This window comes from Cotesia typhae, unplaced genomic scaffold, assembly GCF_013202065.1.
Source record: "Cotesia typhae breed Kobodo isofemale line unplaced genomic scaffold, CoteBio_Ctyphae contig_48, whole genome shotgun sequence".
Lineage (NCBI taxonomy): Eukaryota > Metazoa > Arthropoda > Insecta > Hymenoptera > Braconidae > Cotesia > Cotesia typhae.
The window spans coordinates 8,681,975-8,694,293 of NW_027423756.1; the positions used below are offsets into that span (position 1 = coordinate 8,681,975).

General features: G+C 28.9%; 1 protein-coding gene across 3 annotated transcripts in view; it reads right to left on the bottom strand.

Annotated features, from left to right (window-relative positions):
• The window catches only part of LOC141529389 (opioid-binding protein/cell adhesion molecule homolog), an 88,928-nt gene extending 77,060 nt beyond the window's left edge, over nucleotides 1-11,868 (bottom strand). For all 3 annotated transcript variants that reach the window (XM_074245892.1, XM_074245891.1, XM_074245890.1), the window contains exon 1: nucleotides 11,726-11,868. In XM_074245892.1, coding sequence (XP_074101993.1) covers nucleotides 11,726-11,834 — 109 coding nt within the window. In that variant the 5' untranslated portion in view covers nucleotides 11,835-11,868. The remainder of the gene's footprint in view (nucleotides 1-11,725) is intronic.
• Between the last annotated feature and the right edge of the window lie 451 nt (nucleotides 11,869-12,319).

Genomic DNA, 12,319 nt, shown 5'->3' on the forward strand with positions numbered 1-12,319 from the left:
TTATTTTTTATGGCAATTACAATCATTAAATTATTTAGTTTTATAAATAAATTATCCATATTTCTCTCTTAATTGTTTGTCTACTTTTGTTTTATTCCAACTACATACAAATAGTGGTGTCGTAGGATAGATGTATCGCTTTAATTTGACAAAATTCGAGATTAGACGAGTGTACTGTGTCTTCTCGTGATATTCTCACTCTCAATTCATCGTTTTGTGTACTGCCATGTATCCATTATATATACGTCTAGCAGAGAGTGGTAAATACAGTACCGCATAACAATGTAGCATTTTCGTATATCTTCCATTCTCTAGGTCCTTTCGCTAGTAAAGTGGATTTGAACAACCGTTGCTTTTCACACAGTTACGAGAAAGTCCCGCAGGACGTATTTCGTGAAACTACATTCCGTGCCCGCGGGCGACCCGCAGTCTGATAATTTATACCAATATGTTCGAACTTTCAAACCGAGCTCAAGTACCCAGGGTATATAACCGCAAAAAATTTAATTCAATATATAAATCGGCAACATTTAATGTTAAACTATTACTTTTTAGAATTAACACCTGAACTTGCTAACTAACCGAACTTACAACACTTACTGCTTTTATGTATTCTGTTATTTAAGAGTCTTGTAATTATAAATTTTCACTACTACTTCCAATTGTACTTCGTTCTAGATTTTAAAAAACAACTGCAAACCCTCAACACAAATTTCTTCAGATATACTATATATAAATTTAACAAAAGCTTTTATAAAAAATAAAATGAAATTGTTAATTTCACATTCATTAAATTTAATTAATAACAAGCTTGACAATTTTGCAAGTAACTCTGCATCTATTACTTTGTAGTCAAGTATTTATCACACTAAAAATGAGTGTAATTGAAAATTCCTGTCTATCACATAAAACTCGCTCGTCGTAAAAAAGGACTGACAAAGTAAGAATTTTTAATAAATTATTTACTGAAATAAATTAAATTTTCTAATAATATGATCATTTAGATAATCATCAAAAAATTCTATCATTTTATAAAATTATTGAGAATATCAATGGTAAACTTTCAATTAAAAAATTAATTTAGTAAATTGTCTTTTAAACAATTTATTATTCTACTAAAGTATTCTCCTAAAATATTTACTTTGCTATTCATCACTCCCCCAAACAAAACTAAATTTCATCGGTAACAATAAATCCCAGATGAAAATTATCCTGCCTCTAGAATTTAAAGAACATTGATCTGAACTTTTTTACCGAATAAACCACAAAATACCAGCACTAAAAATTCATGTAAAACAAATCGTTTTCTTCAACTATTATCTAGTTTTCCACCAATACGTGACGGTTGATCTTCAATACCTTATTATGCTAAGCACACAAAGTTCGTGGCTTGAAAAAAAAAACTGGTTTGTTCTTGTTGTTGTTAACTGGCTATTTGTTAAACTTTTAAAATAAACCGCGATATTGTATTATGCCCAAGTTTACTATCTGAACAAAAACCTCTGAATTACTCATCTTCCGTTTTACACAAAACCCCGTAATCTATTTCCTATACTAACCACTCTGATATATCAACTCCGGTTAATTTTCTCCGCTGTTATTATCCTTATATTATTATCTAATAAAATCACATTAACATTACCATTAGTATAACGCGATAATAATGCCGATACACGGGTCACCGGATCGGCTAATCGCGATTGCGATTACTGCAGCTGCAATTTATATAATACCAACTAAAGTGACTATTGTAAGAAGCCTCTTCCAACCGCTTCGCGATTAATCTAAGTTAGAAGCCAAGTTGGCTATTATTTTATCGTAAGGGCTTGCTATCAACCGCTGACTGATGCTTTGCATTAATGTTCTTGTTCATTAGCAATTAACAATTATGTAACACCCCCTCAGCTAAAATTATCAACCTTTTTGATGATCTTACATTTAAAATAATTCTATAAAAATGTAATTATTTATTTTGACTAAATATTCTGTCTCAAATATTTTAAATAATAAAATATTTTAATATTTTAAAGTATGCAAAATATTATTAAAAAAAAAAAAAAAAAAAAAAAAAAAAAAAAATCATTCCATTTAAATTTTTCAATTACAATAAGAATAAGCAAAGATACTTAAAAACTTAGATTCCCATTGCATTGACTCGAACTACTTATTTGTGTATGCTGCACACGCTCAAATGAAACTCTGCACCGTTCTTTGAGATACTTACGCGTGATTTCAACTAAAGTTTGACATTTATAGATCGTTTCACTGCCTTTGTACTTTTAAGACTCATTTTATTTTTTTATTTCTCGCCTTCTTATATATCTTAAACTCAAACTTAAACTTCTTTTCTTCTCTTTGTCTTTATTTTCCTAGCTATAGTAAAAGTAAAACGATGAAAGTAATAAACAAAATTAAAATAGATATCTTGACATAGAAAAGGATAAAGGAAGGAAGTAATCTCATCAGCATCTGATGAAAAGTATTGTATTATAGAACTTAATATTCAGGACCGCAATCTTAATAGATAGATACATAGATATACATTTTATATATTAGACAACTTTAAGCAGTAAAATACATTTCTAATTACCTTAATAAATATTTAATGAAAGTATTTCTTATACTGCCTTAATTTTATAAAATAATTCAATGAGTTTATGAGCATAAGCAATATTTTTAAAAACCTCCCCTATTTTATGTGTTAAAATTTTTTACTTATCATTTGGGTTCACCCTCTTGCGTAATTTTGGGGTTCTTCCTTGAACATGGCACATCTTATTCTATTTACCCCACACACTTTGTTAACTTTTTCTCCATCCTTCGTCATTCTTACAGTCATGCTCATGACAAGCCGGAATTGTTCGGATAAACTTTTACTGCAGTTTATGCTGACATTTATTTCCTCACAGTTTTCCATACTTTTATATTTATTTCAACCTTATTTTTTTTCATCTCTCCGTCAACTTTTATTTGGGATTCTAAACTTTTGCGTTTTGATATTAGATAAAAAATAAATGCTGTGTTGAATCTTACTATTCAGATAACATACATTTTTTCACTCATACATATCCAATACTATTTTATTTAATTTTTTATAATAATTAAATATTGGAAATAGAAGCCCAAAAGAGCTTACCATAAATAGCTGCTCAATTTTTAATATAATAGAAATCTTATTCATAATAAATGAAATTAAAAAAAAATATCACGATCCAAACTGTTTGCATTATTCAAGATATGAATACTGAGAACAATAATTGTTTATAGAATTATTTTTTTTTTGTTTCTTCAATGATTTAATTTGAAAAGATTAAAATAATCTTATCTTCATTTATCAGCAAGGTTTTTTAATAATATAATAACTAATAAAATCCCACTAAAAGCTTGGGTATTATTGAAGAAAAACGCATTAGTATCTTTTATTTTTTAATCCTATGATAATAAATTCAAGCCAACCAGTTTGCGTTCGATATGTGGGCTCGCGTAATATTCAGAAAAAAAACTAACAGTCAAATATTTTACAACTAAAGATTATAAATAAATATAAAGCTCTATTTATTTTATTAAAGAACAATACGAACAATAAAACACGGCGTCTATATATCGAAACGATATTTTTTAAATTGAACAAAGGAAAATTTCGACAATGCAAAGAACTAAAAATAAAAAAAAAAAAACAAAATAAATAAGAGCGAACAAAAGTTTAAAGGAGCACTTCGTGAATTTTGTTCTATAAACATTTGTTGTTGTTAGTGCAGATATTGCGACAACCTAAAAGTTTAATTCAATAGCTGTATCGATCGATGCAAACTAAATAGACGTATAAATATCCTTATAAATAACTGGGCATTAAATAATAATTGAGTATCCGATATTCAGCAAACAAAAAAAGTAAAATATTCAAAAATTTAATGACGCAGATGGTTTACGTTAATAAATAGAGCACAGCTGGAAGCTTAATAAAAATAAATAAAAACTAGTGTTATCAAGTTAAACGCGTCCACTCAACCGAGCAAAATTTACGTAATTAGGATTATTAAATACGCTTGGAAATTTTTATTATTTTATTTTATTTTAATTTAATATTTTTTTCATTATGCCATGGTATGGTTTATATATATAAAGACTCGAGCTTTATGCCCTCTTAATTCACTCTCTCTCTAGCTTGCAGGTATTTTATGCCGCCTCGTATATTTCTACAGTTCTGGGCACGAGAGACGAGACATAACGAGTCCTTTGGAGTGAATTTTCGTCGTGCGTCGCACGTTAAAGTGTCGAATGACAAAACGCAGGGTTCTAACTAGACTGAACTCAAAAAATAGTGATAATAATAATTGTGAAGTAACGGAAAATAAAGGAAATCTGATCTGTTAATTTTTTGCGCTTTTATTGTGGCACTATCTCACGTGCGTCCTTTGTATGTGTATTATTCCTGAGCTAGTTTTACGAGTATACTACACTTTAACAACCATATATTGTTACATGCTGATCGTTAAACGTGTAAAGTATAAGGATCCATTAAATTTAGTGGTAACTACTTGGTAAACCACAACCGCCATACTTCTCTTTTAAACTTTTTGTCTTCTTAGCAAGATAATTTTACTTACTATCCTCTTAATATCTGCAAAAAATATACGAGTAAGTAAAGTAAAATGATGATCAAAAACTTCACATTTTTTTAACAATTCAAACTGCTGAGATCAAAGACTGCATTGTTAAAAATAATTGTAATTTTACGGTAAAGGAAAATTGGATCCTTATAAATCGACTTCTGGTGTAGAAATGAATTTCAGACATTTACGATTTTTGCTTAGTTTCATTTTAAGATACTACGAATTTGATGAACGTTTCAATCTTGTAATTCTGTCACATCAAAATTTTGAACCCGTGCAAAGAATATTTTGTCTAATGGTGAATTTAATCCTTAAATTCATATTTTAAAATGAATGTGATATAATGATTTTATCATAATAATTTTTCAATTTCCTGGCAAAAATGTGTGAAAAAAACAACCAGTAAATTGAATTTCATGAATTTTTTTTTGTAGTCATATATATGACAAAAATTAATAATGAGATAAATATGAAAAAGACCTAGTAGAGAATGTTTTTTTTTTTGTCGAAATATTTAAATTCGTGATATTATTAACATAAATACAATTTGATAGTAAAAAAAAATTTCTTACATTATTGTTAAAAAACTAAAAAATTTGTATTTTAAATTTATTTTAAAGCTTCATTTGTTTGAAATATGAATTCAAGAATGAAATTTATAATTAAACTAAATTTATTTCTACGGAAAATTAATTTCTATGGAACAAAAACACTGCGACAACAAAATATTGGTTTCAAGACGACAAATACTTTGTAACATTGTCACTATTGTGAGAAACATTCATTAAGATTTTTAAAATCCTCCACATCCTCTGTCGCTAAGAATACTGAAATTAATTACATTCTTTGTTCAAGGGTTTACTTATTTCAATTGTACGGATTATTATAAATTAAGAGCTCTGCGATGTTTTGAGAACTAAAGAAATTTTAAAAGCAATGTAAGTGTAAGTATCTTTTTAGTTAATTATATTATTTATCTGTTTATATAAACTTTATTTTCTATAAGAAGGAGGAGAAGAAGAAAAGAGTATGACGTGGTGTTCACAGGAGCTAATCCGGGTCAGAATATAAGAGGATTATATGGAAAATGTTTCGATTGCGGTTCGCACACTGGTCCCATGTGAAAATTACTGTAAGGCGATATATATTTCGTTTCTTTATGACTCTCTTTCGCATCCTCTTCTTCGTTTCTTCTCTGTTCAACGGCATTTGGGTACATTCACCGCAGTTTTCGACCGTACACACATCTCACGATATAGGCGCCATCTTCCGCGACGCTCTGCACACTTAACTTTATACCGAGAATAACTGATCGAAATGACGCTATATATAATCTTTATTTTTTTATTATTAGTATTTATTTTTGTTAACGTGCCAAATTGCTAGCGACCTTATCGTACCAGTCCTACACTATTTTACATTTTTTTTCTTCACCAATATTTTACGAGCTCAATTTATTATATTTAACTAAACTCTTGATCCTTTTTTCAACATCATGCTAACTTTATAACTTAAAAAAAAAATATATATTTTACCAACTGAACTCACATCTTAAAACGCAGTTTTAATACACAAATGTTTTTTTCATTCATTGAAAAAATATAAAAACGTAATTATTGTCAACAAAAAAAAATACCATATATTATTTGTATGTTAATTAATTCAAATAAAAAAAAATTGACATTATTCAAAGTATTCGTTCTTGAAAACATCTTTTGTTTTCAGCTAAATAATGAGATGTTAAATTAGCACCATATTTCTCAACTATTCGGGGCTGTATTTCATGAATAGAAAATGGAATATTTATTCATTATCTCATGAACCCTTCATTATAATATTTTTATTTTGTTTTTATCCACACTTTCTTTTGTATTTATTTAACTCAGAATTTTAAAGCTAAAAAATATATTTTTTTATAAAAAGCAATTCAAGGGATAAAAAAAAATTAATTGTAATCTTAGACAAAAGCATTAGTGAAATTTATGAAAATAATGATGTAAAGGCGGTATTAATCTGAATACAGGCAACACATAATGTTTACTTGAACTGATTAACAAAGCTTTTCACTCTCTCACGATGTTGCACACGCTTCAAGTTGTTATCTCATTTTAGATTTAACTCCTCGAGCGTTAATTTTTCATTATTACATTTCAACAGAAATAACGCTGACTGAATAATGTTCTTACATTTCCATTTAGTTTTTATAATTTCAGTTATACTACTTTTTTTTCGCTGAACCCAATGAAAAATAGCGGCAAAGGCTTTGAAAAATTGTGAATGAAACAGATGAACAAGTTTAACTTAATTTATTATCGAGGTTGAAACTGTTTTATATAAATATACGTCGGCGAATCAGTAAACATCCTTCAACTCTTATATAAACACATCCACACGAAGGAGAGGGTCGACTGAGATAAGCTCGAGAAATTTTTCTTAAAAACTGTCCGAGGGAAGAAACAGACACATGGGGCTGCTTTGATTACTCGACATTTTGGACTAAAATTTGAAGTTCTCAAAAATATCACCGAGAAACTTTTTATTTATACCCCCAAGAATTAAACATCACATCAAGGGTGACTCATACCACCGAGGTTAAAAAATTTCACATTAAATTTACACCCCATCGGGGACTTTCAACTTTTTTTTTTTTTTTTTTTTTTTTTTTACGCGACATCGTCTATTTCACAGCAATAAATAACTATCAGTAATTTTTTCTCAAGGGTCTTATTTTGCGCTCTTTTTTCGATACATACATACATACATACAGTCCAATATTTTTTTCGGTCACTGCAGTAAAACATTGCGTGCGCTTTAATATGTGAATAATATATTTTATCGTGACACAAATCGTAGGTTAAAATTTAAAACGCTACATACAAAAGCTATTTCTTATAAGGTATGAATCAATAATAAAAATACATCACACATGCCGATAAAACTATAATCGCATAAAGTAATCGTAAATTCAAATTTACTACCGTAAAAACGTTTAATACTTTCCGCCATAAATATATTTTATCAAAAAATAAAACCAGAAATCTCACTAGACATTGAAAGAAATCTTTAGGAAAATTCAAAGTCAATCTGTATCCCATGAAGCGTTAATAATATTTAGTAGCTCTTTTTACCGTGATTATCTACCTATATATCATCTTTTAGCGAGCTTTAAAACTATTCCGTTCACACTCAGAAACTTTCCTGAGAGCTATAAGTTTTAATTAATTAGATTCGTAAATAATGACCGGGCTTGTATTTCATGAAAGTGGAAAGAAGAAACTTTTTGAAAACCGTCGGGTAAAATTCGTTAAATAAAAAGCTAATAAAAGAGCTTTATTTTGAAATAAAGAAATTAAGAAATAAAAGTTAACAGAGATACAAATTATTTTGAGTGAAGGATACATAAAATACATTTAAGTTTGATATTTAGTTTATAGTTCTTAGATAACCAGCTCGAGTTGTTTACTTCCTTATGTAGTATCGAATGATAAGAAACATGAACTCACCGATGGAATACCTCAAGGTAATATAAAGTTTTCTGAAATTGTTTGAAGAACGATAAATAGTGTAGCTTATTTAATAACAATGAGTTTTATTTTTTCACCAATAATAAATATTGTTGTTTTATCGAACAATAAATTTACATAAATATTATTCAATATTTCAAATAAAAAACAAAATAAAAAGGACTGCTTAATTTATTTTGTTTCTATTTACCAGAGTAATTGTTCAGGTTGAAAAGTTTAAATTATTAAATAAATTTACACGCTTCAAATTTATAATTAATAGAAATAAATATTCAGCAGTGAATTTTTTCGGTAATATAATTATAAAAATGTCATACGGTTAATTAAATAAGCTCAATTATTTATTTCACAAAATATGAAATATTTTAGCGGAAAGAGATTTTTTTTTTTTTCAGTTTAATATAATCATTAATTAAACAGTAAATGGCTAATTGTAAAACTCGAATGTGAATATAGTTTATGAATAAGTATTCCTAGAAAAATTTAATTCATTTATAACTCACTTTGATTCAATGAAATACTCCGTTCTTAAAATAAAAAAGTATATAATCTTGAAGCTTCCTTTAAAGACTTTAAATTTCAAAAAAAAATAAATTAATACCACGATCATTTCAGATGAAAAAAAATATTCCCTTCTAATATTTTAAACCAAATTATTTCACGGTGTTATTATTATTATTTAAGTAATGATTTTACAGCTACAAAAATGTTAGGCGGTGTGCTTTCATAAATGTTTACAATGATAAGCAATTTTTTTCATTTTTACGTATTCCATATCACATTTACAAAGTTCATTGATGCTGACAATATTTTTTACTGTGTTATATAACATTTATTTATTTTATTATATACCTGTAGCCGCGATGAAAATGATAGTTGGCATAAAAATTTAACGCGTGAACAGTCTACGATTCAGATTATCGGCTCCAGTTTAAATTTAAAGAAAAAAATGCCATAAATAAAAACTGAAAAAATCACGAAATGTATAACATATAAACCGTATTGGTCAATATCCAAGAGGCGAAAATTGCATTCGCACGAATGCTCGGTCCATTTATGAAAATCGTTAAAATCATCGTGAGAAGAATACAATATTTATCACACTGATTCGAACTGTATTGAGTAGAGTAAAACATAACGGAAAAAAAATCCAAATGTCGATTAAAACTAAAAAACTCGCTTTCTGTTTTCGAATATAAATATTTAATAATTAATCCTTCGTGACATTTACGTGACTGTATCCTTAAAAAATGATAACTTTGGTTTAAACTGACTATAACACATTTTATTTCATAGCGTAAATAAATAAATAATTGGTTATTAAAATATAAAAATATTATAAGCGCATTTGAAAGAGAGAAAGAGAGAGTGATATTAATAAATAAGTAATTCAGTAAAATAAACACGATCTGAATATTAATCATCAGATATACCGTTGAGGGTTAAATTTGCATAAATTTATTTCATCGCAGTACTTTATTACTGTAAACTGAAAAAATCTTTGATTCACTTATGTTTAATTCAGATAAAAAATATAAAATAACGTGAATAGAAATGCTTTTTACCATTACCGATAAAATTACAAATGGAATAACTTAAGGACGGCTTCAGCGCCGAATATAATCGCATTGAAGTTGCTCAAAAGAAAGTAAGAAAGTAACTTTAGTATTGCACTCGTCCAGCTCCTTATTTCAGATATTTTTATTTTTATTTTCATTATTATCATTATTACTGTTATTATATATTGTTATTATTATTTTATATTTTATTTAAGTTTCTTTTTTTCGCTGCTCAGCGCCATTCTCTTTCCGTCATCTTCAATCGATTGAAAAGCTAAATGCATTTCCGATCTTAGCTATTGTCTTTTACTGTTATTGATGAAATAAAAAAAATATATTTATTTTTAAAAAATACTATTCTATATCCCTTTGGCTTAGAGAGCTTCAAAAGTATACCACGGGATGGACTCTGAAAATTTAACGCCAAATTATTTATTATTTTATTTCATCTACTTGAAATAATTTATCTGGACTTTTTTGAGTGCTTCAAAGATAGGAGAAATTAAATCGTCTTTGATGAAATGAAAATACATTGAAAGTACTATTTCAAAGGATCGAATATTGATATTGGATGGTAGAAACTTTAAATAAAATCAATGATGAAATTATTTTTTTAATTAATTTAGAGTAGTTTTAATAACTACCATTGATTAGTTGAGAAATTTATCAATAAATAAAACAAATATTGTAAAATTCACTTTGAATACTCTTCAAAACGAAGGCAAATGTATTAATTCGATTGGTATGTTTTCAATTTTTACCATAACTTCAAATAAAAAAAAAAAAAAAACCCCTATGGGAATTAAATTCAATACTATTGTTAGTGATGTCAAAGAATCAAACCTCCAGAGCTCAAAAAACATCCGAGATAAAAGTCACGAATTTGGTTAATTAAAAATGATTAATCAATCACATCGCTGGTAAAAAAAAGTATCACGGAAATCAAATGCACTGCAATGGTAACAGATATCAAAGGATGATAGTATAGGCTAACGCGTGTCAACTCGTTAGGTCGTCTTTCGAAATAAAAAAAAAAAAAAACGTAAATAAAGGCATGATCATTGTATCGAACTAGTTGAACAATGGTATGGTAGCGCAGAGTATCAGCAGTGGTGCAAAGTTAACACGAGGAAACTAGGTGAGCGAAAAAATGTGATAGGGAGTGAACATTGTCAAGTGTAGAGCTGAATTGTAACAGAGTTGAGAGGTACAGTAGTAGGTATGAGAAATTTGAAACACGATGAAAAATCCAGGTTTGCTTTTAACCCATCGATGTTTAAATTGATATCTCGCCTCACAAATACTATTACACGGATAACATTTTTTTCTTCTCTCTCTTCGTCCCTTTATCCGTTTCTCGATCTGCGAATAAAACGGTCTACTCTCGATAGTGACAAATTCAGTGTCCCTGGTGTAATACCTTGCATATCGAACTTTAGTTTTAAAACTCGTCGCTTTCTGTTCAGTAACGTCACGCACGATAATCCTCAAACATAATTGCTATCCCCTCGCGGACAGTCGTCGCATGTGAAACCCGATACACGTAATTCGTACCAAATATTCGGGGCTTTTTGTTCAACCGGCCATTAGATATTATTGGCATTCTCATTGATCGAAACTCTCTGAGTATCGGTTTTTTACTTCATACCCTCACGACTCGGTACCAGTACTGCTACTGGTACTATACTTTACGTGTTCAAGCCATGTGATAAATTAAAAAAGTTAATAAGTCAAAAGACGCTAAACTTTTAGTAATTTAACCACTTTTTATTTTACACTATTAATTATATTTATTATTTTTTCTGTACAATTTATTGAATAAAATTGTTTTATATTCCTGAAAAAAAAAAAAAATTCAATAAATATCATCCACAAAATGAAAAAAAAAATTAATCCTCGGAATATTTATTGGTATCCATAATAATGAAAATGATAAATCTCTAAAATATTTTCACTGATAAAAATACTTATATTGAAGAAAAAAAAATTTTTTTTAATGAATACTAATAGTTGAAAACAAATCACTCACCGACTGTCGGCAGAACGTCGGTGCGCGCGAGTCCCACAATAGAAATAATAAGCACTAGGCTCTTGACCACAACGGGCGTCGTAATCGGCGCTCTACGCTCACCGATCATCGCGGTGATACTGTAAAACAACGCGAGAGTAGACGTACGGCATCCCGACTGAGGAAAGCGGTACCAAACACCAGTCTTGGTGGCTGTTTCGGTCCTCGAAGCGCCGTCGTCGTACTTTTTACTCACCCCGCGCAGACGCCTCAACAAACTCGGCTACTCTGTACTCTATACTCTATACGCTCTCTCATTTACCTCTTCTGATTCTCACTTCCATTCCAGATTGACCCCTCCGAATACACACACACACACAGTGTTTGTATATTGACACACCGATAAATACACCCACACATATATTTACAAACACACAAAACCCTCTCACTTACTTCATCAATAGCCGTGATTAATTATCACTTCTGCTGCTTGGTATATATCTCTCGACTTTCCTGAGAGCACCAAACTCACTATGATTTCTCATCACTCTACTTTATGATACTTTATTATTATTTTTTTCCCTCTACTATCATAAATAATTTATTTTTTTTACT